The 26,609-nt window shown below is 46.5% G+C and overlaps 2 protein-coding genes and 1 long non-coding RNA gene across 14 annotated transcripts in view; 2 read left to right on the top strand and 1 right to left on the bottom strand.

The window, feature by feature from the left end:
• Positions 1-302: 302 nt before the first annotated feature.
• On the top strand, positions 303-8,778 carry LOC115607031. The gene is made up of 3 exons (XR_003991063.1): positions 303-419; positions 7,103-7,396; positions 8,108-8,778. It is a non-coding gene; the product is annotated as an uncharacterized LOC115607031 (long non-coding RNA).
• Positions 8,779-19,849: 11,071 nt separating this feature from the next.
• INSM2 (INSM transcriptional repressor 2) lies at positions 19,850-22,908 on the top strand. Its single transcript, XM_030482231.1, has 2 exons — positions 19,850-19,995; positions 20,146-22,908. The coding sequence occupies exons 1-2, from the start codon at positions 19,850-19,852 to the stop codon at positions 21,236-21,238; spliced, it is 1,239 nt and encodes a 412-aa protein (XP_030338091.1). The 3' UTR covers positions 21,239-22,908.
• A 469-nt stretch (positions 22,909-23,377) lies between these two features.
• The window catches only part of RALGAPA1 (Ral GTPase activating protein catalytic subunit alpha 1), a 128,559-nt gene continuing 125,327 nt past the window's right edge, over positions 23,378-26,609 (bottom strand). For 3 of the 12 annotated variants that reach the window (XM_030481876.1, XM_030481879.1, XM_030481887.1), the window contains 2 exons: positions 26,358-26,472; positions 23,378-24,778 (listed from right to left, as the gene is read on the bottom strand). In XM_030481876.1, the coding sequence (XP_030337736.1) occupies positions 24,682-24,778; positions 26,358-26,472 (212 nt within the window). In that variant the 3' untranslated portion in view covers positions 23,378-24,681. The remainder of the gene's footprint in view (positions 24,779-26,357; positions 26,473-26,609) is intronic. The other 9 variants (XM_030481883.1, XM_030481878.1, XM_030481885.1 and 6 more) reach the window with 5 other exon arrangements.

Raw genomic sequence — 26,609 nt, 5'->3', positions numbered from 1 at the left:
ACCCTGGGTGCTCACCAAAAAGGAACTGTATGTGTCTATCACACAATCACACACTGTCCAAAGGGAGACCAGAGAGCAAGGCACAATGCGGAACTAGGTGCAGTTGCTAACTCTGCAAAGTCTGTTACGTTTCAGCCTGTTACATGTCACAGAAGTACTTCTGCCCATGGCAGGGAGGTTGGAACTAGATGATCTTAAGGTCCTTTCCAACCCTTACGATTCTATGATTCTATGATTCTATGATTGACTGGTGTGACTTTAATAAAGACAGAAAACTTCCTCCTTCCCAGAGCAGAAAGAAGAACAAGGTGGGAGAAGAACAGGGGGCAATGATGGAGACCAGAACAGTTCTCTCACGTGGAAAATCTGAATTAATGGAGGGAGCATGAAGTGCCCGAATGCCTTTCCAGAGACATCAGGTGAACAATAGCTTTGTGCCAAGGTGGTGTCACTTATAATTTAACTGTCCTCCTTAGGTGCTGAGGTTACCTAATGAAATGATTGTCCCTCCCATACGACAAAATGCAAATAACTTCAAAATTAAGTCACTAGTCTCGATTCAGCAAAGCATGCAAACTGCTGCTTTAACACTAGCGTGAGGACAAGTGCTTTGCTTTTCCCCCGTCCCTGAGCGTCTATTTGATGCCTTCCAAAAGGTCAGAATCCAGACCTGGGTTTTGGGAGCATTAGAGGAATAGATCCCTCTGTAACATCTACACCTCAGAAAAATGCAGGTGTGTTTCATGTAATGATTTCTTGAGTGGTGAACGTAGCTGAAAAGTTCCTCATTCAGTTTAAACATGGGAGCCATTTTGACAATACAACTATTTAAATCAGTGCAGTAACTTTCTAAAAATATTTTCTTGAGGACAGTTTTGAGGTCATCTTTTTACTGGTGCAACTTAGGGCACATTTTTTAAAGTAGTTTTATCAATCCAGTGGGTAGAACCAGGGTATTGCATCAAAGAAAGGTGGAACTAGCTTAAACTAGCTTTGCCACTTAGAAATTTTACTGTGGACCTAAGCATAAAGTTATTTCTATCTATGTAACTCTTCAGTGAATATAACATAGAAAATCTCGATTGTCTCTGTTTAATGCTAATGCACGTGAACAGGATTTAATGGAAACTGATGAAGGATAAAGATTGGATGAAGAGATATTTCACTAGGGGAAGAATAAAACCACTGACAGGATTGAATCTGATTTAAAAAGGAGAAGAATGCAAAGAAAGGAGTTGATAGTCCTGAGGTTAAAAAAAAGGCTCTCAATAGTGTGTATTTCAGTTTACAATATTTACTGCAACATTTCAGAAACAATCACGTCCCTGTTTGAAGCCACCAGAATCCACTGCTCAGGTGTATGAACCAGTGCTTTGGCATGTACAGCAGTTGTGGTGGCTGGGCTCTGCAGTGAAAATGCTATCAGGAACTGACAAAAATAGAATATTTCCCTGCTGCTTCATGATGTTACTTGTGGGCATGCTGAGCATGATTATCACTAACCACAGAGTGTAGCCCTTTTTCTGCCTTTGGGGGTGAGCACTGACCTTTGTCCCCATTTCAGGCATGGCAGAGAAAACACATCCAAACTTTCCCAGTGGAAAGAGCTCCCTAAGCAGAGATGCTGGAGCATTCCTGGCTCTATCAGCCCCCTGGCTCTATCAGCTCCCCCACTGGGGAGTGCAGTGCCAAAACCCCTGCCTGAGCTGGGGCCATGTGAATGAGCTGAAATGTAGTAGTACCTCCATCCATGTTGGTACGTCTCTGTGCTGTAGTTAATATGTCTTTCAGAGGGAGGAAAATGTCCATCTTGTTTCTGAACATGAGCTCATGCAGCATAATGCCAGGCCATCAAGCAATGCAGATTTGTGGTCTTGAAGCTTGGAGCTCTCTGCTTTGCTTGATGAACTCTAGTGGGACACTTGCTCTTCTGGACTCCTGTGATCAACCAAGGGAGGATTTCATTATCCAAACCCAGGACCAGGGTATGGCAGCCTTTGAAAATTGCAGGGTATCCTGAACTATCTGTTTGCCTTCACCATGCTCCTTAATTCCCTTTGTAGAGGCGAGATGGGTTCTGCAGCCTGGCTAGACTATACTTAACCAGCCTGTTTACACAGAAGTTTTCATAGATTTCCCTGTAGTGGTCACTGGGAGAAGAGAGGCAGAACATACACCCCTAACTCCAGCCTTATGCCACCATTTGAAGGTCTTCTTGGTGTCAGGATGTAGTGCCACAGAGATAAGCTCTCCAAGACTGCACACATCTGTCTGTATGCAGGCATTGTGCGAGAGCAGGGGAACCACAGGTAGCCAAAACAATAACCAGTAGTCATACATTCCCTTTTAGAGGTTAGGGTGCTTTGTCCTGTCCAAGATACAGTGAAAAATATCCCGGTTCAGGGGAGTTTCAGTCTAAATACATACACTTAGGGTAAGCTCAAATCTTATGCGATACTTTTGCATAAATATACATTGTGGTCAGGTTGAGATATGCAAGTTCTAACTGTTTTTTAAAAAATAAGGTTAGTTTTTATTTTTAAAATGCTCAGAGCTGTGAGATTGGAAGATTGTTAATCCTATAAGCAAGTAAATAAGCAAAATGCCCCAAATGTTTCCTCTGAATAGACCAGGAGGTGCTGGGAGGCTGCGGGTGGCTGGCTGTGATCTGAACTTCATCTGACAAAGTTCTGTGCATCAGGACATGAATTTATTGCATCTGTCCATCAACACAGCTCACTACATGGAACTTGAACTTAAGCTGTCACATATTTTCTGACAGATTAATCTTTATCTAGCATGTGAAGTTGTTGCGAGCGCTATTTGTTATTTGATATTTCATGCCCTCAGCTTGTTCAAAAAGCTGCTGAGTTAAGGAAGATCAAAATACAGAGGGACATTTCTCTTTTAAAAGGCATTATTACAGAAAGACTCCAGGACTGTTAAAACGTGAGAATACAGTGATAGCAGTGCACGTTGTAAAACTTATTTTAAAACATGACTTGTTTTCTGCTTGTCCCTTAATATCACTGAGCTTAGGGGGGGAAGGAGGCTGTATTTGAAGCAGTTATCTCCCAGGCAGGCAATAGCATCTGGTGATATTAAAATGTCATCAGATGAAAATATATGCAACAGCATCAACCTCATTTGAATATGAAATGCAAAGACAATCCAAGGCAGACAAATGCTTGTTTAGAGTGATATCTGAATCCAAAGGCTGGATCATCAATAATAGATTAAGGTTTTTTTGCTTGTTGTAAATTAGAGGTCGGATGGGTATTGTTGTTTTGTTTTTTAATTATTTATCACATTAGCAAGGCTGGCTGTTACAAAACACCAGCCAGAATAAAAATGTAAAGTATGAAGTGGGAAGAATTAATTTTAAAATCTGACACTAGAAAAAAGCTTCAAAACCCTGTATCAACTACACTGAAAATTAGATAGTAACATTCTGGTACTTCTGTCAAAGTCAAATACAGAAGCAATTGTTAAGTGTTGATAGGCAGTGGATAGAAGGTGTAATCCACTGGGAAGGTTTTGATCCAAAATGAAACAGTTTTCTACCCCTGCTAGTCGGCAGAAATCTAATTACTCTCTTTTGATCTCTATGGAGAGGTAAACCAAAGAGTTATAGGTTATGGACAGTTTTATTGATTTTTATCTCAGAAATCAACAAGTACAGGCTTTACACTTTACACATACTTGCTTAGCTGGTGTTAGGATCAAATATTTCAAACTGGCTTTCCCTGCTACCAAGTCAATAAGCATTTTAGTTGTTTTGCTCAAGTTGTACTGTTGATGTTAATATTACAGAACTTTTTTGCACTTAGAAGCTTTGGAGAAAAAGCATAGCCAGGTTTGTGCTTTGGCGTTTTAAAGCAGAAGTCTATTTGTTTTTCCATCTACTTGTTTTCCTCTTGCAAGACTGCATTGTTATATTATGCCTATAACTGGACAAGCAACTGTGTTTTTACCTCAGCATGTGAGAGAAGTAGCTTCATTGTAAAGGCAGCAGAACCAGAGCCTGAACAGGAAGGGTCTGCCGGTTTCTGGACATTTAGCATCCCTTCCATTGACATGATAGAGAAGGATAACTGTGATTCAGCTGGTAACAACACCTAAAACCATGTCTGGATTGCTCCCAAGACATTTCTGTGTTAATTCTCGAGTGCAAGGGAGGAGAAGGCTTTCTGTTTCTTGAGTTTGCAGTGTACCTTTGAGACAAACCAGATGCAAACTTCACTGCTCGTATTCCAGCACTGAAATACACCTTGTCCTTTGCCCTGTCTCTGTGGGTACAGACATTTCCATAAATACCCACTCTCATCAACTGCAGCTCATGGAAATATTTAATCTTAAACCCCCCCCAACACTTCTTTTCCAAGTTACTTACCATAAATCCTATATAATTTTTCAGGATTAGTTCAGACGTGGGCCGAAATGATCAATAGAGAGTCCTTGTTTTTCATGCAGACCCTCTATATGCATTTTTTACTAAGTTTAAATATATGGGAAAGAGTTCACTGCTAGTTTTACCTAGAGCCTTGGCACTTAATCATGTCCATGGCTCAGCAAATAGGAGCTGTGCCGTCAAGCTAAAAGATGTCAAGATTTCATGCCAGCTTTTTAGAGGTATAATTATTTGGGGTCTATTGTTCTTAATAACACATTTTCATGCAATCTAATTGGTCTTCAAGAATGTGCATCAAGTCAGGGTCTGCTTGCTCATGCACACAAAAAAGCCAGTCATTCACAACTAACTCTGCTGTCAGAGGCATGGGCACTGACACGGAGCCCGGGATGAGTGTAGCTTCAAGATTATTTTGATAGCTTCTCTTCTCCGTGTCCTGGGAGATAAGGCTGTTTCTCCCACAGCTGCATTTTTTCCTGAATGACTGACAACCCCTTTAGAGGAGATCAACCCCTTTTTGTGCCCTTTCACTCACTCAGAGGTTATCAGCTAAAACTGCACTCAGCATTCAATCACATCTTTCCCCTGTGGCTGTAACTCCTGTTAACACAATTAACCTTCTGATGGGAACATAAAATGAATCTAGGGAGGGAAAAAGAACAGAAATGCATTCCCATGTTAAAGATTAAATGGCCATAGCGCTTATAGCAGTGTTTTTTCACCTCTTTCTCTTCCACAACATTGTATGTAAGGGGGCTATTGGCAAGAAGTCACCTGTCACAAAATTCTTCCTAGCAATCCCAGCATCTCGTATTTTAGTGGCAATTCTACGACTTTAAGGTTGATGGAAAATATTATGGGACATAAAACCAGATCAGCAAAAAAGAAAATTTGTATTTGTCTGCCACAAAACCACCCTAAATGTGAAAGATATTGATTGACAGCCAACATTTCCCTTTTGGCTTATTTTTTTGGGGGGGTGGTGGTGATAGGGACAAATAATATCTGTCTTCTTTTGGGTTTCTTTTTCTGTGACAGTATTTTGAAATCATAAACTGACCTATTGTATGTTCATCTTTGCTTTTGTTTACTGTCTATGTTTCTGTCCTGAGCTCTGTATGTCTGTGTGTGTCTCCCTGGCTATGCCCTACCATGTATCTACTCTAAGAATGTTTTATTCACCGTATTTTTGAAGAGTCTAGGTACACCCCCAAACCTCCTGAAGCCAAGGTATGAACATTAATTCCATTTTTCCATGTACAGGTTGCAGCCTGTGACACCAAGGGTGCTGTGCAGGTCTGGTGCTGAATAAACCACTGGTCTGGCTCTGGTTCTCACACTGGTTATCTTGAACAAGTTAATGCTCTGCCTTGTTTGCCTCTACAAAGATACACGTGGAGGATTTTCCCTTAACGTTAGGTGCACCAAAGTCCTTGAGCAAAGAACTAGTTGTGAATTTGAGCTGCAGAGGCAAAGCACTTGGAGGACACCCCCTTGGTCGCATTGACTCCCAGCAGTGAGGCCGAAGGTGGAATGGGGTTGGAAGGCACTTGTTCTCTGATTGACTGAGTCTATACCCACTCTGTGGTCAGGAGAGGGGCCTGGGGGTGCCGAGCCTTTTGGCCTTCTCTGGTCTTGTCTATTCTGAAGTGTTGTCCAGCAGCAGGTACTTGGCCTGTGCATGGTTTCAGTACTCCAGGAGTTTGCAGAACTCCGTGGTGAAATTTATAACTAGACAAGGGAGAGAAACTAAATACCTCTTCTGTAGCATAGACATGTCTCCAAGCACAGAAGGTGGTTCAACTGAGGCAGCAGTTAAGTGAGATGAGGACATTCTGTGTTTTCTTGTAAGATTACAATAATGCTGATTTTGATTCTACCCCATTTACCTGATTTGCATAAAATCAGTAAGTGTCCAGGTCTAGCTGCTAAGGGTGCACGTTCACTCTTTCTCTGCTGATTGAACTGGCTTTATCCAATGCCTCTGGTGGCAGATCGAGGGAACTTTGATCGTTTTAGCATCAGGTATTTAGCTTGCAAATGCCAAATTTGTATTTTCAGAATCCTTCACAGAAGTAGACCTAATTGCTTAAACAGTAACTGAAGCAGGCAGGGAAAGAAAACAAGTTGCTTTTTAGTATCTCTGAGTCCTTATACAGGTTTTTGTATGCTGCAATGTAAAGAACAGGATTATAATGCACATTGTAGAAACAAATGGGCAAGGCAAAATAATTAATTTTTTGGGACAGACTTTAATGATGTCCAGCCTGATTTGTATGCCATTACATTTCCAGGTTTCTTCCTCTCTTCCTTGTTACAGCCCTGCTCTCCCAAGTGGGGGTTAAGGGGTGATCCGAACGTTGTGTGGATATTCCAGTGTTGCTATTGTAGATTTGGAAAAGTGCTGCCAGGTTAAAACCTATGTTGAAAAGCCAACAGTTAATAATGCTGGAATGTGTCCCTGGCAAAATTAAAGAAAGTCTTTGCAGCTAGAGACAAGAGCCTTGTGCTGCTGAAGAAGAGCCAAGGGAGCTCTCTGAATCTGCCAGTTTGTAGATGAAGCTGTTGGGCATGTAAGAGAAGAACAAGGAAACACAGTTGATGGAAACAGGAAGATGCAAGGACATCAACTGACAGTCAAAGGTTGGGCTATTTTTTTTTCTCTATTTCATACCTCTTTTCTCTTTGCAGTTCAGATGTGTTAATTGTTCGCCTATCCTTGTCCTGAGAATTGATTGTTGCATCCCAGGGAGATTGCTGGCATGAAGAAAACACTTACAGTAATTAAAGTGAGGAAAGCTGATGTCAGGCTTGCTTGTCCCTTTCAAAGGAACTAAGAACTTCACCAGAAAACAGTTTTATTTCAAAGCAAACTTCATTCCAGTGGATGCAGTATCCATATTGAACCAATTGAAATACAGCTTACTGTAGCTCTGTAGCAATGGAGCACAACTGTGGAGCTCTGCGGTGCAGATCACCCTTAAGGTAAGCATACAGCAGAAGAATTACACATAAAAAGGCCAGTAAAGGACTAGGCAATGTTAAATAAGATTGTGCCCCTGGGCTCGATCTTATTTAGGCTCACACCAGTATCCCTTGGCTGGCTTTTCACAAGAGATACCAGCAGGCCATCGCCCTTTCCCACGCAACTGCCTCCAACTCAAGCATGCTCTTACATGTTCCTGCTGCGGTATCTTTACCGTGGATGCGGTAACCCACATGCATTTGGTGGGGTCACAGGGAGGTGGCCACAAGCAGATGTGGTGTGTGTCAGGGCATGGGTCACACCCAGGGCACAGGGTGCAGAAGTGTTTTCTGCAGAGCTGATGCTGTGAAACTCGTAACTCAGCGTGCTGGTGGGCTGAGGGCAACGCTGGTAACTCAGGTTTTCCCGCTGGGGAGAGAGACATGGGTATAAAACAAATGGTTGTAAAAATGTGAATTCAGGACATATTAAGCACTTTTATCCTCCTGAAAGACATGTGAGCTGGGGTATTATGTAAATCCTGAAAGGATACAGCTCCCAGCTCATCCCATTGTTGAAAGGGATTAAGCCTCTGTGCGCACTGGGCTCTCAGGGATTATGGCTCAGCATCCAGAGGGGGATGCACCCAAGGTGATTTATGGTGTTTACGGGCTTTATACCTTCACTCAACACCTACAGCTGTTAGAATCTCTTTTAATTGTTTTCTGCAGATGGCAGGACACATACTCCTAGTTTTGCCAGGTATTGTTAAAACGCAGAATATCATGGACTCTTTTCCTGGATCCACACACAGATGTGCTCCTGAAAGCAGTATTTGACAGATGGTACCGGGTATTTTCTACTAAACCAGGCCACCTTTATGCAGAACAGCTACCACATACGTCTTCCTTCACTGTCCAAGACCCACAGCTGCACCAGGTGGTCACCAGTCCTCTCCCAGAAAAGCTTCGCTATATTTTACAGTCCATGGCACCTCAGATTACTTCTTCATGTAAAAGTTCAGTGTTGCGGTCCAGCCCCTGGGAATTACAGTGTCTGAGCTGGCTCTGCAGTACTGGCGTGATGTGGTTATTAATCCTTCTGATAGGGCTGGAGCAGTCACTGTCTGGTGCAAGGGCTTGTGCATTACTACATAATACATCAAACCTCTGGTGCGGCAGCTTCTTCCGAAGAGCAGATAAATTTTCCGCTACCCTGTGTGCCTCTGTGCAGGGCTCTGCCATCCTGCAGACTGGGGATCTGCTTACCAGCATCAAGGGACTCAACCAAGAAAGGGGCAGGTTAGGTCCAATTATGCTGAAAAATGTGACCTGCTTAAGATGCCACTTAACACGACTGTGGGGTTTTGTACAGTTCTTGAAGAAAAGTAAAAGGGGCTTAACTGGGAAATAAACAATTTTGTAATATAAATTATTCGCTATTCCTCATCTTTTTCTGGTGGAGGTGGTGGGACAATGTCCTGCACCAGCATCTGTGGGAAAGCCAGACCTTCACCCCATCTTTTTATTTTTTTTAATTTCCTTGAGATGCACTCCTTTTGTTACAACTCCGGAGAACAACAGGGGATGTACAGGTCTAGGCTGTCCACTGCTGGTTTGCCCTCCACATTATCTAGTTTTGCTTATCTGAAGCTGAAGCTCAGGAAACAAAACAGAAAACAAGATGCTAACAGGGTTGGATCTGCTGTTTCAAAATATCCTCTATGTTTCGTTTTTCTGGGCTGTGCTTCCCATACCTTTTGTTCCAGCAGGCATCTCTTGACAAAAGAGAAGTAAAATCCGTTGGTCTGCATTTCAGAAAGTGGTCTTTAAACTTCCAAACACAGTAGACATTTTCACCTGTATTTTCCATGCACAAAAACTGGATGTGGAACAATATCAGAGCAAAATTGGCAGTGTGTGCCTGAAGGTCCCTTTGAAAAAATGCATCCATTCAAAACTGTATTTCACCCTCAGTCCTAAATAACTGATTCATGTTCCAGGTGATTTTGTACAGCAATTTACAGTTCTTCTACTTTTTCAATTATCCATTTTTCCCCTGTTGAGATCTTACTCATTTTCATTTGCTTCTGCAAAATCTTTTTTCCTGCTCTCAGTACCATTATGCCTTCCCCACCTATTTCTTTGACATTGAGTGCTTGGTTCTTTATCTTTTCATCATTAATTACCAATGCCTTTTTGACCTCTGCTTTGTAAGTTACTGTGTCATATTTCTATTTCCTATCTTTTAGACTCAGTTTAGATTTTTTTTTTTTCCCTTTAACAACCTGCTCTGAATAGCTTTGTTCTTGTTTTTCAGTCAGTTCCTAGAATGGCCTCACAGCTGAACCTCTGCCCTCCTCTCTTGTTTTTCATCTTATCTCTATTATATCAATGGCCTAGTTAAAAATGCATTTTACAGCTCCCTGAGGCCAAGCTGCTCTCCGTTTTTATAATTATCCTGATTATAATCTATATAGGTATCTCAATAACCTTTTGCAGTGACTGTGGGCCAGTTAGCACTTCTCTTTTGAGGGCCGCATGTAGTTGGTGTGAACAAAAGTGGGTGCCCCTGTAGGACTTGGGGTTTGGTTTTGGAGATGGGAATAACACGAACAGAAGCCACTCCGTGAATGTTGCGTCAGTGAAATGTTAGTTGAAAGGTCTGAGGATTTTTCGTGTGGAAAAACTGTGAACTTTTTTTGGCAAGCTCATCAGTGAGATGGGTGACACTTCGATAGTTCAGGAAGATTCAAACCTCCCCTTTTGTATTCAAACCATTTCTTGGGCTGGTTGCACATATTTCATTTCACCGTGCCTTATACTGGCATTTCCATTTGCTTCTTTCTTCGCAATCATTCCCAAAGTTTTTTATTTTGTAATTGAAAAAAATCAAATAGTTCATAAATTATTTTCCTTTCTTCGCCAAATCTCCCATTAGCGTCAGCGGAGTCTCATTTAGCAAGTGAGGTTAGACTCTTCCATCGCCTGTAAGTATTCCTTTCTCAGGGGGTGATGGCAGGGAAGGAAGGCCAGCTGGTTTTTTCAGAACTCTGAGAATGGCTGGGCCTTCTCTCTGAAATGTATTTTATAAATGTGTAAAGGGAGACATGATAAATGCAGGCATTTGCTGTCATTTTGTTCTTTTAAATAAATAACTGAGTATAATGAGTCTCAGCCACAGGATGAACATAATGAACCTCCAAAAAAGATGTTGTCTGAGAGCAATATTTACCACTGAGGAAGGGATTGTTACAGAAACAAAAATTGTTTAGACGTTAGTGGATGAGGTAAGAATCTATTAAAGGAATTAAAAGCGAAGATGATTCATCACACATTTCTGCTTATTTGTAAAAGAGACACATGAAAGGCAGGGATTTCAAAACATTTGTATTAGAAAAACATCAATAACAAAGCCCCTGATTTAATTTTTCAGTCTCTCGGGCTTCAAAAGACGATGTTACTTTTCCACATTTGCCGTGAAAAATACACAGCACTGGAAGCTCGGTTTGCTTTGCTGCATTTTATTTTTAGATTGGTCACCTATGCATGATATTTACACCATTTTCTTCTACGCAAAAATCTAGGAACTGTTTTTGTTGCATTGCAAGTCAGGTTTGTGATATGTTTCAAAGGGGAAAAGTGTTTTTCCTGATGCTGCTGCCGAGGCTGCTGCGGTGCACCAAGGAGTGCCTGTGACACCTCCTGCTCGTCCCTCGCTCCCATGTACCCTCCCCTTCCCCAGTCACCCCACTGCTTTCTCTGCTAAGAAAATGCCTCTGTAACAGAGATCAAGGTAGTCGATCAGGTGTCTGGGTTTTGCATTCCTGTGTCATTGGCATGAGACCGTTGCAATAGGTTAGGGTAAAGATTTCGGTGTGATAGGGTCAGGCTTCTATGAGGTTATATAGGTTCTGGAGTAAGGTCGCACAGCACAACTATAGCAGAAAATTTGTCTTAAAGTGTTTTTCAAAGCAGAATACAGGTAATATAGATTAATATAATAATACTGGATTTTTATGGGTACGTTTGCTATATAGGGATATATGGGGATTATAGAGAGCAAACACAGCAACAAAAGCAACAAATAGAGAAAGAAGTGAAACCAAAGAAGAACGTGTACATAAACAAGCAAGCTGTTAGCCAGCATTGTGACTCTGTTGGAAGAAAACAGGAGTTACAGTTTAGGAAATCTCAATTCCTTTTGTTGTACAGCTCGAGTTTTGCTGAACAATATTCTTTTAGACGTCTCCTGTGAGTCGAGCATCTATTAAACAGCCTTTGAAAATGAACTGGCTTGTACCAGCTCCTGCTAATTTGAATGGGGGGTGGTCGGTAAAATCCTGATGTGGTGGAAAGCAGCAATAATTTCCCCAGTGTGGGAGTGGTATGTCAAGGACCAAACACACTTTTAAGGCTGAGCAGCAGCCGGGAAAGACCGAAGAGAGGAGAGGGAAGAGCATGATTTGGCTGTTCCCCGAGCGAGCAGTGCCCTGGGGAGCCGGAGCTGCCTGCCTGAGCATCGCTGGGAAGAGCTGCAACTCTGCTGCAGTGCTGAGGCTCTGCTCCCATCCTCAGCCTCTGACTCAGCAGAGCCCAGTGCTGTGGATGTAGTGTCAGGTACAGCCCTAGAGCTCCCTGGCTTTGAGGAACTAAGCTGAGTTCAGGGCCACAGGGTCAGGGTCAAACCCCAGTCAGGCTTCTTCAGTCTGCCCCCTGGGCTCATTCCCAAGGTCTAGAAGGGTACTGGTGGGGAGAGGGGATGAAAGCGACAAAGAGGCACTGAGGTCTCACATGGTCCTTTGAAAGGTGCTCTCAGATCTAGGAAGGCGAGCGGAAAGTTAAGGGAGCTCCACCCATGTGTGGAGTCATCCTCCCCGTTCCCTGAAACACCACCATCCCCTGCATGGCTGGGTACAGCAGGTGCTGAAACCCAAACTGACTTCTGAGGGCTTTTTTTTTTTGTAAGGAAAAAGTGATTCCTTCCGGAAGTGCAACTCGGGGGGGGGGGGGTGTGGGGGGGGTGTGGAGAGAATTAAATATAATTTTGAGAATTAGCAAAAACTTCTTATCAGGGTTGTTTGTTTTAATGGCGATTTTTCTCTTTCCCCCATACCGTTTAAAAATGCTGAACTGCATTTTTGCTCCCACTTAAAGGTGTGATGAGCCTTGTAAAGGTAAACCCGGCACAGGACATTTCAGCCCAAGAGCTGACTGTTCTGCAGCCTTTATGCTAAGAAACACCACGCAGCCATAGGGGTGTCTGCCTTGTTTGCTATACAATTCCCAATGCTTATTTTAAGCCCCAACTCTGCCATTCTTTATTGCTATTTTCATTTCTGATACAGTTTTGCTTGTGTATCTTCCAACCGAACATACTGTGCTTCTGTTTAACTGTCTATTTATAGTCATAAGAGAAATAAACATATAAAATAAATGCATCTTGATGCATAGCTGTGCACGAGTACAGATGTTTTATTAATGAAAATGAATCCAGCTTTTTGTAAGTCATGGCAGCAATATAACATATCATTGTTTGCTTCTCCACTAGATAGTCCCTGCTGTTTTTACATAGAAATTCCTGTAATACTTAATGGACATCTGGAAGAATTCAGCCAATTAATCGAATTCACGCAGGAGCTAGGCTAATGGCTGTCTGAAAGGCAGATTACATTAAATCAAACTTGCAATATGAATGAAAGTACTTAATCATACATGCAACATTCATTAGACGCGGCACAGCAAGTGTTTTGATTACTTTAATGAAAGATCAGGTAAAGTGCATCAACTGAACAGATTGAAGAGACAGCATGCTTACAAATGTTTGATTATGTTGACTATCAACAGAAACAGTGCCAGTAATTTATAGCAAAACATATTTGGAGGAGGAGGATGGAGCCGGTGAACTTGGGAGGGGAAGTGAAATCTGGGCCTTGCCTCTAAGCACTTTAATTAATAGTCAGGATAGTGAGACTTTAATCAAATGTCATGAAAGAAGCAAAACAGATGTATTTGGAGAATCCTGTACGGCAACGGCTAGGGATCACTTATGTTTGCAGTACTTAGAGCCTGATGCTGGTTTTGAGTCCCCTGTGTTTTGTCTGACTTTGAAGTAAACAGAGCTAACTGTCCTAGCTGGAAAAAATATTTTCAAAATAATGAGATTTGTGCTTGATTTTCTTGATCTGCAAAGGTACTGATTTCAGCTTGGTGCTGCTCTGGCCCTCAGGCTCTGTGGAGACACCCTCTAGCCACCAGTGCTCTGGCCGTCTGCGGCAGGCGCTGGCTCCGGGCAGGAGAGCACAGCTGAAGAGGAGATTCCAGTGCGGATCACCCTGAGGCACTGCTGCATTTTCCCTTTTCTGGCCTCGTCAGCCAGCAGTGTTTTGTCGCTGCCCCCCCCCGGGCTGACCATAGGTGTTGACCCACCAAAGACGGGCAGTCTCCAGCCTGAGGCACCTGCTGAGAGCCAGCGCTGCAGCCTCATCCTCCGAAGCTTCATTCTTGATGGGCATTTGCCAGGTCTCATTTGAGGAAGAGCAGGGTGACTGACCTGAGACACCAGAGGTGCACTTTCAGAAAAGAGCAGCAGGTTTCTGTCTCAGTACTGCCTTTCCTTTGCCTTTCTCCTTCACATTCCCTGCACAGAGATGAATTGCAATTTCCTTTTGGGAGCAGTCGCCCTTCTTGTTGCTTTTGTGAGATGCAGGCACCCAGCTCAGATATGTTTTATTTCCTTGTAATGCAGTTTCCCTGCTTGTTTCTTTCGGGTGCTACTCTGCCCACTTTTTCCTAGCCAGCTTTCTGTGTTGGTTTGCTCTCCTCCCATTCCCTGCTACTGTTTTTCCTTATCATGGTCTCCCATGCTCCATCTGCCCCTTTGCAACTGTTGCTGGCAATGAGGGCTCCTACGGTGACATCTGCTTTGCAGTGGCCACGATGTACCTGCACCTTATTCTTCAATAATTCCTGTATTTCATTTTCATGGGCAAGCAAAGCTGCAATAACGTCCTTCTCACAGGAGCTACCTGCAGCTCAGGCAGGAGAGGGAACCTGACGAAAACAGGAGAAGTAGACAGGGTGTCATGGAGTGGGGATATGAGAAAGCTCTTGGGCAACAAACCTGGGGAATTGCCTGTTGCCCCTCCGAGCCAGAGGAATTTTATGGAGGAAGCTGGCCTTGTCACAGGGACACGAAAAGATTGGGGGGGTGGGGGGTGGGGGAGAAGGTAAAGGTAAGTATTTTCCTGAGGGCTCATCTTCCTGCACCAGCACCAGCACAGGAGCAGGACAAAGTGTGGCCAAAACAAAGTACTTGTGGCTGTGATTCACCTGGTCGTGTTCTTTGCTCTCCAAGAGCCTCCCAGATTAAACCTTTTTGGGAAATTTAGCAAACCGTAGAACTGCTGGAGGCAGGCACGGAGCTTCCCAGCCCAGCACGCAGCATCACCACTGCTCAGAAGCTTCATTTCTCCCATCCTCCTGCTGCCTCGTTTTGTCTTCTCGGTTGTTGCTCTCTTAGCGTGCAGAACTGTCCACCTATCTGCAAGTACATCTGCAAGCAGCGCAGCTGGGACTCAGCCTCGCTGAAAGCCACTACTGCTATTCATATAATTAATAACCATGACCTTTCTGTACAACGAGTATCTTTTTCAGTGAATTACAATATATAATGATGTTTGTAGGAAACAGACTGCTGAGTATCTCATGCCAAAGGAAGCCAAAGCTTCCTATTTATGACATGGCAAGATCAATAAATAACTCCATTACAGGCAAATTTGTCATGGCAAATGGCTTCAGCCTGTGGGGTACAAGCTGAGAGGCAGCTGAAATCCATAATGAAATTACAAAAGTTATAATGGTCCCATCGAGGCTTTCGGGCGACTTGTATGAGTTTGAGAATGTCATGCTGCTTCCTCAAGAGGGCCCGGTGTCCCCACGATGGGCTAATGCAGATGGAGATGGGAAGAACCAATATGTGGGAGCATTCTTGGGCATTACGCTGCTGCTCACTTACAGAGTAAGGACGGGAGCCACAGCGTCACTGTTACCACAATATCAGGTTAGTGAAGGCTGTGTGGTGACATCAACAGCACCCCTTCGTTTATGAAAAAAGAGGAAGGTTGAATGTTTTCATAGTGTCTTAAAATCCCTTCAAATCCCTCTAGCCCAAGCACTTTCGCAGAACAGTGTTTCCTACCTTCTCTTACAGAAAGCTTCTTGTTAATATTTGAGCAATGAAGAAAACACAGCAGCTGTTAGCATCATTTTCCCCTTGAGGCAGATTGTCCTCAGGTAAAACAAAACACAATTAAGGTACCAGCAAGGTCAGCTATATTAGACAATTCATATCCCCATAATGCAGATATTTCCTTCAATGTCTGTCACCAGCATTGAATCCCCAACCACAGCAAGATAATTGGCAGCCTCCTTCTAGGGGGAAGATGAAATGGCTTGTGCTGCCACCAAAACCAGCCTGGATTTTGTTTGTGTAAATGCCGGAGCCTGGGGGTGGTATCGCTCATCTAGCTATATTGCTGGAGAGTCATGTATCAAGGACAGGCTTCTGAGGCGGCTTCTGTCTCCCTCCTATTTACTGCTCCTTTAATTACAAACCAGATGTTGGGGAAAGATTTAAAAGTCAACTTTATTGGAAATTCTGAAATATGAAAAACCCAACCACAACAATTTTTTTTGTGGTGGGGAGGGGAAACATGAAGGAGAGAAATGTTCTTTAATCCTTTGCTTATAGCTCTTTTGTATTTTATTTTTAACTCTTATTTTTGAAAGCTGTGGTTACTTTTTTCTTTTATTAAGTGGCCAAAGGCATTCCTCTTCTTCTTTCTGCCCCCTCAGCCCCCAGAAGAGTTTTTAGGATTTTCTCTGAGAACCAGACCTCACCCGAGACCTTCTCCCTCCCAGCCGGGATTGCTGTCATACATTCCTCTTACTGTTTACGCCCCAAGACCGCTCAGAAACATCAAATGCAGCTTCCCACTTGCTTGACTATGTTTTATTTGGATACTGCATTGCACCTCCTCTCCAGCACCCGCGCAGGCTCCCAAGTGTCTGGAAAGGAGCCAGTGCTGGCCTCCAGGCCCTCCTGGAGACCTGTGGGAGCAGCAGGATTCCTTCCTTGCAGCCGGAGATCCTGGTCCCTGGGAGGTGCATGGGCACTGGGACACAGAAGGACCTGGGTGATGAGCTGCTGGTGCCATACTTCAGAACACTGCGTTCAATTAGATGGATCATCCTCCAGAATCATAGAATCATTTAGGTTGGAAAAGACCTTTAAGATCATTGAGTCCAACCATTAACCCAGAACTGCCAAGTCCACCACTAAACCATGTCCCTAAAATAAGGCACCAGGAGCTCCCTGATCCAACAGGGGAAGGTATCTAGAGGAACCTGAAGTCTATCGTTGCTTTGGAAGGTCCTCAAGAGGTTGACCCAGCCGTCATTGAATCTGACTGCTGAATCTTGGCAAGGATTGAATGGGTCTCAGAGGCTTATTTTAGCAGCAAAGTTATGATCAAAGGTAAAATGCCCTTCACACAAAATGGGAAGCTTCTGCCAAAAGGGAGGCAGAGCAGTGCTGTACCATTCTTGTTTCTGTTCCCTAACACACCAGCATTCAGCCTCAACGAGGAAGAAGGGAATGGTCTGAGGAGGCAAAGGATGTAAGAGAAGGAACTGGTTCCTCTTCTTCTCACCTGCCAGCTCCCTACCAGCTACTACATTTTTCTACTCAAAGTTTGATTTCCTATTTACTGTGGGATTAACCCTTTAGTTAATCTAAGGTCACCTAAGGCTGACTCTCATATGGAAGTGGCTAATATGCTTGATCAAGTCCAACCTGGTTTTATCAGACTGTAAGGAATGCAGTGTAAGGTAAGGAGCAAGGACATAATTCAGATCCTTGCTGAAGAAAGCCTCGACCTTAAATAAGGTTCCCCTGTTGTATGGTGTTCAGGCAGGTGAAGTGCTGCACTCACAGCTACATGAGGGGACTAACAGAATGTAATGTCAGTGGAAAAAAATCCAAAAGATTTCCACAGCATTTGTGGGTGTGAGCACACAAATTGTTATATATCCTTATAAGTTATCTGAATTTAATAATTACAAATTTTTGGAAGGAGTAAAAGCTGAGGGCAAGAAGACAAACCCATGTAATGGTTTGGAAAGCTGCAAGAGCCAGGTGTAATGCCAGTCACTGGGTTAAACTCACTTGTGGATGCGGGGAGGGAGAGGAAATAATCTGTAATCACGCAATAATGACCCTGTGAGGGGCTGGAAGCCAGCACTGGAGCAGGGGTAGCCAGGGGAAAACGGTGTGTTTATTGAGACAAACAAGTCACAAGATGGCTGCAACAATTTGAATCCCAAAGCAATTTTGCTAGTGTTTTTGTTGAAGATCTGTGGGTGCCGACATGATGGGGTGATGGGTTCCACAGTTTTGGGTCCCACCTCAGAACTTGGTAATAAACTGGAGGCAGATGGAGGAGGCTGTAAGAACCAAGTCATAGGAAAGAGCTGAGAAGAGCTGCAGCAGGGGCAGCGGAGCAGTGATTCCAACCCTGCAACTTTGGGAGGGGAGACTCTAAGCTATCCCCCAGTCTCCCCATGACCTCTGGGCCGTATCAGACTACGACACTGGGGGCCTGAAGAAACTCCCTGACACAACTCCAGCCTACAGCCTTTACCAGAGAAAATGTCTGGAATCCCAGTAAATGCACACGGTGCACCTGCTTTCCAACTGGCACTTCACCTCCGCTACTCCTGCGTAGGAAAAGGCTCTCCCGGGCTCCTCACCCCTTGGGACAGAAGCTGAGCTGGACATTCCTAACACAGACCATTTTTGCAACATAACAAAAGGAAGCGAAACATTAATGAGAACATTGCTTACAAGGGGAAACTGGAAGAACTATTTACATGTCGTTTGGAGGAACAGTATAAAGCAGCAGATCTGTAACCAGAGACCCAATTATTCAGTGAGAAATGTAGCTGGAAAGTCCCAATTACAAAGGTCAACCCAAATACTAGGCAAAAATCATGCAGTCAGTCAGTGAAGTGACCTAACTGCACTGCAGCGTGGCTCATCAGTCCCAATTACAGTGGTTTGTACTAAAAAAGGGTGATCTCTAGTCTGTAGAGTCTATAATCTAATCTAAAATTCAGTGCGACCACAAAAACGGAGGAAAATGGGAGAGTAATGTAAAACATGATTAAGCCTTTGCTAAGCAAATATAATCAGGGCACTTACGCAGACAAGTGGTTGAGCGTTGTGAGCAGGTGGGGCAAGTTCTGGTCTTGCATGAAGGCTTCAAATCTTTCTTGCCACTTGTGGAAAACCCCTCGATCTAGAGGTGCTGGTTCTCCCTCTTTCCCGGCGCTCTCCAATTTCTCGGGCCAGAGGATGCTCCGAGCACGGCGAGTCCGACCGTCCCCCCGTGCCAAGGGCTGTAGCGAGGCTCTGGCGTGCTCCTTGCCAGCGACACGCCATCTTGTGTATACCGGGAGCAGCAGGTCTCCGGGCTGGACGGTACTGTCCTGCCTCCGAAACCGGGCTCGGGTAAACGAGCGATCGGACAGAAGATGCTGGTAACGGGGCACTATGGGCAACCCTCCCCAAGTGCATTTCTCTTCCCACTGAAACTCAGCCTTTCTAAAAAGCGATTCGTGGTTTAGCAAACACAACTGCCACCTTGCTTCAGGGATGCACGAGCTGCCACTGGGCTCAGGGCATCCAGAAATGGGCCAGGAGTGGCATCGGGGCGGGGTGCGGGTTGAGGATTGGGCGCTTCGGCAGATCGTTGCACCGCTTTGTTGCTCAGTTTTGCATCCCCTGGGCTCGGAGGCTGCCCATGGGTGAAGCTGTCTGGGGACCACAGCCATTACCCGGGTCGGCAATTTAGCATTGCAAGCGGCAGTGGCAATTCTGCTCTTGCATCGAGAGCTCACCTTGACACTACATCTCTCTGACTACTTGCGGGAAAACTCTGGCTGTGGCGGTGCTGAAGAACGGAGCGGGCTCCCAGCTCGCGCTCCCGTCAGGACACACACGCAGGGTGAGCCGGCCCCGGAGGTGGATGGAGGCTCCCGGCACACATACCCGCGACAGATGCTCCTGCCGGAACCGTGCCCGGCCCTTCGCGGTCTCTCCCATTTCGGACCCACGCTCCCGGTCCCTCACCTCCCTCAGCCCCGCAGGACGCCGCTTCCCCCAGCTCCGCGCTGCGGGTTACGCTCCCTGGGACACCTCGCCCGGCCCCGCAGTCCGAGCGCGCCCGCCCCAGCAGCGGGGAGCCCCGGCCCGACCCGGCCGCCGCCGCCTCCCCCCGCTGCCAGCGCCGGCCCCAACTCCTCATTGGCCGCCGCCGCCGGAGGGAGGATGACGCCCGGGCGGGAGCGGGCGCCGGGGGTATAAATGCGGTGCGGGCTGCCGGCGCCGCGCTCCCGCCGCCCCGCCCCGCCATGCCGCGAGGATTCCTCGTCAAGCGCAGCCGGCGCCCCGGCGGCTCCTACCGGGCGCGTCCGCGGGAGCGGGACCCGGACCGGGACCCGCCGCCCGCCCCGCCGCCGCCCCCGCCGCCCGCCGCCGGGGGCAGCCCCGCCGCCAGGCCTGGGGCGGAGGAGCAGGAGGAGGGCGAGGAGGAGGAGGGCGCTGCCGCCGCCGCTTACCCCGCGACGTGTCCCCCCGGCGGTGGCGGCGGCCCTGGGCTCGCCCCTCTGGAGGGACCGGCCGCCTGGGGCACGGCGGGGCCCTGCAGCGCCGCGGGGCCGCGGGCAGCTCTCTTCGAGCGGTGCCTCAGCTCCCCCGCCTCCGCCGAGTCCTTCCCCCTGGCCGCCTCTTTCCCACCCGCCGAGAAGCTGCTGCTGCAGCCCCGCACGCCGCTGCCCGTCCCACCGCCGCCGCCGGTGCCCGCGCTGAAGCGGCCGTCGCGGGCCAAGGCGCCGGCCAAGAAGGCCAAGGCCACGCGAAAGCTGAGCTTCGCCGACGAGGTGACCACCTCGCCCGTGCTGGGGCTGCGCATCAAGGAGGAGGGTCCCGAGGGCCGTCCGGGGCCGCCGACGGGGCGCACGCCGCTGGGCGAGTTCATCTGCCAGCTGTGCAAAGAGCAGTACGCGGACCCGCTGGCGCTGGCCCAGCACCGCTGCTCCCGCATCGTGCGCGTCGAGTACCGCTGTCCCGAGTGTCACAAGATCTTCAGCTGTCCCGCCAACCTGGCCTCGCACCGCCGCTGGCACAAGCCGCGGCCCGGCCCCACCGCCGCCGTCCCTGCCGCCGCCGCCGCCCCGCCGGGCAAGGAGAACAGCCCCGAGCGGCTACCCCGCGGTCCCGCCGCGCCCCCTCCACAGCCGCCGCCGCCCCGTCAGCACCGCGGCGGCGCGGACAGCGCCAGCGGCGCCCCGGTCCCCCCCGGCCCTGCTCCCGGCAGCGCTCCCGGCCCCGTCGGGGAGGCGTTCGCCTGCCCCTGCTGCCAGAAGCGGTTCCGGCGGCAGGCCTACCTCCGCAAGCACCTGGGCACCCACGGGCCGGCGCGGCCCGCCGCCTACGGCCCGCCGGAACGCGGGCAGCTCGCCTTCGCCTGCCACCTCTGCGGCGCCCGCTTCCCCTCGGCGGACATCAGGGACAAGCACCGGCTGTGGCACGCCGTGCGGGAGGAGCTGCTGCTCCCGCCGCCGCCGGCAGGGCCCCCCGAGGGCGGCGCGGTGGGCGGCGAGCGGCAGGGCTTCCCCTGTAAGCAGTGCCCCGCCACCTTCTTCAGCGCGCCCGGGCTGGCGCGGCACGCCAGCAAGTGCCACCCGCCGGAGAGCAGGCAGGTCCTGCTGCTCCAGGTGCCCGTCCGGCCGGGCTGCTAGGAACGGGACTGCTCCGGGAGCCCGGGCGGGCCGAGCGAGTCCTGTCCACGCTGTAATTCCTATGGAAAATCATGGCTACGACGGCGGAGGGGCCGCCCGCGGACTCCTGCCTCTGCCCTCCCCGGTTGGCGGGTATTGGAGTTCGGCCACGCGGCAGGAGGCTGAGCCGACGGGCGGCACCGCCGGGGCAGGCGGCAGCGCCCGTGCTGAGCCCTGCAGGGACGGTGGGAGCGCAGCGCGGCCCGTGGGCCGCCGAGCAGCCGCAGGGAGGACTGGCGGTGTGGGCACGGCCCCGGGCTGGCGGCATCAGGCAGGGAGCCGGGCCCTGCCAGCGTCTGCCGGGACGCAGGCGATGCGGGGAACCAGGCGTCAGCTCACTGCGAGTACATCTTCTGTAGCTACCCCTCGGATAGGAGTACAGCTGTATATACGATATTTAAAGAGAGGAATTATTTTTCGTGAGAAAATGAGCTTAATCTAGTGACCTTGTTTTAATAGCCTTAGCCCCTGAGCTTCAACATTTAAGTTATTGTGAGGTGTTTTGTTTGCTGTACTCTGTACTAAGATAGCTGAGAAGGTAAATGTTCATATTAAGTCAATGTCAAGTCATACAATAGCTAGCAAAACGTATGGAAAATGAATTGTGCTGTCCGCTTAAAGTATGAGGTGTCAATCTCTATAGCTAAGTGCGCATCTCCCGCTTGCTCTGTGTTCCTGTGCTCTAGCTAGCAACTGTGCGGTAGGCAAACGCACGTCTCCAGCAGCTGCCCATTTCAAAACCCGCTCTGTTAGTGGCTTGTCAGTGTGGCATCAACAATGGCACAAGGAACAGTTGGGTCTCATCAGGCCTTGCCAGCCCCTGTGGTGTGGCAGGCAGAGGGGCCCTGTCCGCAGCTGGCTTTTTTGGGCAGCCTCTGACCCCTCTTCCCCGTGAGCTCCTCTGAGCCTTGTGAACAGCTGAAACTAGAACATGAAGCAGCCTTTTGACATGTTGCTGAAGCATGGGTGGCAGGCTGCCTTCCTTCTCTCTAACGAGACCTACTTTCAGCAAAGCAACCCGCGGCATGTATGGCTTTCACGGTGCTCTGGCCACATGCTTTGAAATACTGTTGAATTTACCAGCTCTGACATTTCAGCCAGTATTTATTTATTTATTCGTAATTTATTTATTTATTTTTCAACGCAGGAGTGCTTGTTTCTAAATGTGGTAACAGGTGAGGCCAAAAATAAGGGCAAACAAAATTCAATAAAGGATTTAAAAGCTCACGCCCTTCTTGAATTCAGCAGGGCGAAGTGGGTCAGCTGGTGATTTCTGAAGAACCAAACCGATCCCAGCCATGGTCTTTGTTCTAACACTCTCTCTGAAATGAGTATGCAAAATATGTCAATCTCTTGATTAGCATCCTCCAAGGCAATTATTTCTGTAGTTTTATATTTTGTTACACATGACAAAAGAATCCTGTATTTCAACCCGAAGGCTGAAAGCAAGTGCTTTATTTTAAATGTGTTTCATGGACCTTCTTGTTTTAGTTCCAGGACCTGGACAAATGAATACGATATAACCTATAATACAATATAACCTAAAGCAGGCAAGATTTGCAATCTGATGGAGGAGGCTGAACTAGTGGCTTGCTCTTCTCATATGCCAGAAATAAAGCATGTTATTTTAAGTTGTGCATTTTGCCATCATTTGGTAGTTAATGGAGACTTAGCTAAAAATGCTCATTTCTGCAGTTAGACGAGTTCTCCCCTGGAGAAGATCACTGTGGTGTTTGAGTCATCGCTCTCCTTTCTCCACTTGTGCAGTTGAAGATGAAGGGCTGTGGACCACAGAAACCTGATGATTATTAACTGTTCCTACAATTAGCACTGGAACAACCAGCCTGCAGGAGGGAATGTCCTGCGCGTTGCATTACCTGCGGAGCTGTGTGCATTCTATTTACTAGATCCAGGGAGAAGCTGTCAGTACGGAGTTCTTGTGACGGGCTGGGAAAGAGCTACCAAGAACTCGTGTGTACTTTTTACTACAAATGAAAACTAAGCCATGTATCGCACTTAACTGTTCCACACATAATATGCTGTTCTTCTATCAATTGGAGTAAGAATCTAATCACTGAGGTGAATGACCAATACACAAAAGGTGGTAAGAATAATTTTATTGTATTATTAAATAGCATGTCTTCTCTTCAACCATAACAAATCTGTAGATACTACATGAATGACAATACATAATTTATCTTTTTATTGTTGCCCATAAGATATATTTACACATGCAGTTAGTACCGATGTCATGCTACATTTTGTTAACAGCATTTTGTTGTTTGCCAGACTCAAAATGTGAGCATTTCATCTTCTGCAGGAAAACACCTCTGGGAGGGTAGAACGTGTGTACTAATCTGCACTCACAGGGTTGGAATTGTCAGCATTTCAGCCAGGCTTCTGGAGGATGTTCCCTTTTCTCCCCTAGTACACATCATCAGAGCAATGAATTTCTATCAGCAAAGTTTTGGTTTTTTGGTTGGTTGTTGTTTTCTTTTTTTTTTTTTTTTTTTTTTAATTTTTTAATGTAAGAAAGAAGAATTTACCTCTAGACCCAGCAGCCTGGTGATAAAGGCTAAAAAACCCATGAAACTCAATGGCATTTACTATTAATACCAGTTGAAAAAAACCCCATAAAAATATTTGGAAGCCAAGCATAAGTAGAATTTCAGCACAGTGATTTTTTTGTTTTTTCTGGCACAGATTATGGCATCACCTGCAGAGTTATGAAATAATATGTTGCTTTGTGAGGAAATATTTGGTGCTATGAGCAAGATATTCCTCTTGGACTCTGTAATGCTTGAAAGGCTGTTGAACTATTTTATTCTTAACATAAATAATCTGTACACATCCTGTGCATTAACATCGTGACATCTGACAAAGACTTTACAAATGCAACTTCAATTTAAAATTGTACATTCATTTTCAAATTGTACATATTTCTTTCTTTGTTACAGAGAAAACTGCAGTGGGGCACAATAAATATAGTGTATTCAAACTACAGTCTCCAATTTCATATATGACTCAAGATCAACCAGAGTTAAAAGTGACTACTGTTAAGATATCGTAATCATCCAGGAAGGTAAAAGGTGCAGAGGACAAACTGCACTGCAAAGAAAAGAAGGAAAGGAAAAAAAAGGCAGCCTGGAGTTTGATAAAAAACCAAAAGCCGAAACACTAAAGTAAAATTCCAGTGTCACTGTTTAAAATAAAACATACAGAAAAGGGGAATGCAGGGTATGGGCACGCACATTAGAGACATTATCCTAATGGGAAGCAGTGATTCGCTCTGGGAAGGAAGGGTGGCTGATCACTGTTCACTAGAAAGCTGCAGGCATCTTGCCACTCAGGACTTGTTGGCTGAGCCAGAGGAGCGGCGCAGTTTCATGGACATGCGGCTCTTGCTAGTCCGAGGAGACATTGGAGAGGCTAAGTCTGTTCCATCCACCTGTGCTGTTGCTGCTGCTGGAGTTTCTCCCGGCTGAGTCTCTGGGCAGAAGCCTGCAGAGGACAGCAAGAACCAGATGGGTCAGTGCTGCCTTCTGCACTTGCAGCACGGGATCTATTCACGGGGGGCAGAGAGGAATTTCAGTGCTGCTGTCACTCCCACAGCGTCTCCTAGCCGTTTACCAGCTGTGGGTGATGGTACTGCATGTACCTCAACAGCCACAAATCCACCTCTAGAGAAAAGATGATGCCAGACACTACTGAGCTATGGGACTGCAGAACCCCCTCGCTCTCAGGAATTGAGGCAGCACTGAAGTGGGCGGTGTTCTCCTGCTAACAGGGAGAACAAACACCTCCAGTTCCCTCGCAGGGGTAGGGAGTTGTTATTCAAACAACAACCCAGAAGAATCCAGTCTTTAATGAGAACATGAAGGTTAACAGCTTGTTGCGCATGAAGGGAGCTCTAGGAATGCAGCTGAAGAGGTGGAGTGAATCGGGCCAACTGGGAGAGCAAAACATCTCCCATCCCAACTTTAGCCAGTGCTTCAAAAGGCAAATTCCTACAGGGCCCACAAGGCAGAAGCTTGAACAGATCATACTAACTGGATGTACTATATGTTAATGTTTCTTTGTAAAAGGAACAAGATGAATTTGAGACAACGGGAAGTAGTTCATTAGCCCAGCACCTGGAGCCATGCTCCAGTGGGCCTTGAGTCCTCACTGCCAAGAGGACAAGGCTCTTCCTTACAAACAGCCCATCTCCAAATCTTCTTCCATAGAGATACAAAAGGAAAAGGAGAAAATATGAAACCAAAATTACATTCTCCTTCCCATGGTACAGAAAATTAACACTATGAACTCACATCCACAAAATGAAACTTCATTTCAATTAGCCATTTACAGAGGCTGATAGCCTGATTGAACTCAGCTACCTGTCACCACTGTGGTCGCTTCTGACCTATATAAATTACAGACAGAAGCTTAGTCCTGCAGAAGTCAATAGGGAAACCCCTGCTGACTTCAGTAAGCCCAAGATCACTCACTATTTCTTCCACATCATGCTATTACTGGTAATTTTTTAAAATAATAATGCCATGATCAGAACTGAAGATCTCCCTCCCTCAGTACACATTTCATATATAAGGGGTGCAAAACCCATTCAAAAGTGAGCACAATTTATTTTGAAAGACTCCTCTAAAATCAAATAAGGTTATTAGGTGAGAAGTCTAAGAGTACACTTAAAACATATTGTCATAAACTTTTGTAATTTAGCAACCTGACTGGCCGCCTTGCCTGGTCCATCACCTGCCTGCTCCAGAGGGACAGCGCTGTACTTTCCATCTTTTTCAAATTGACATGACCCATCAAAGTGACAGGGAGGAGAAAGGGCTGTTATTTGTCCCCCAGCTGGTGACAGTAATTCTGTTCATGAACTAGGTACTTCATTGCCAAACAATCTGGAAAAGCATGATAATGCCTGACTCACTATGCCTTACAGAAAAAGGCAGGCAGGGAAACATGCACTCTCATTTTCTGAAATTCTATCTTGTTCTAATTTTACAAGGAATTAAAGCATTTCAAATGGTGCAAGTTAGAGAATAGAAAATAACCGTTGTTGTTTTGCACAGCATACCATTCACAGCTAGCGTGAAAGACCTTCCGTTTCAAGCCTTTGCCCTTTACCTTGATGTGGCCAATGCTTTCTAGTGGAGGTTTTGGAAGGAGAAGAAATATCACAGCATTTCTTTCTTTGTTGAGAATGAAGAAGTGATGAGGAAGGAGGAGTGGAAAGAAGTGAGGAAGGGGGAGGAGAAAAGATAAAAGATAACAGGCGTGAGACATGAGACACGAACCGCAGAGATTGAAGGGTATTAACAGATGAGCA

This window comes from Strigops habroptila, chromosome 4 (genome assembly GCF_004027225.2).
Source record: "Strigops habroptila isolate Jane chromosome 4, bStrHab1.2.pri, whole genome shotgun sequence".
Classification (NCBI taxonomy): domain Eukaryota; kingdom Metazoa; phylum Chordata; class Aves; order Psittaciformes; family Psittacidae; genus Strigops; species Strigops habroptila.
This window is presented reverse-complemented; position numbering and strand designations above follow the sequence as displayed.

Excerpts from the sequence above, each read along its gene's own strand:
- INSM2 (XM_030482231.1), top strand. The coding sequence starts at position 19,850 with ATGCCGCGAGGATTCCTCGTCAAGCGCAGCCGGCGCCCCGGCGGCTCC. Across the intron at positions 19,996-20,145 it reads GGGGGCAGCCCCGCCGCCAG|CGCCGCGGGGCCGCGGGCAG; the intron begins GCCTGGGGCGGA and ends GGGGCCCTGCAG.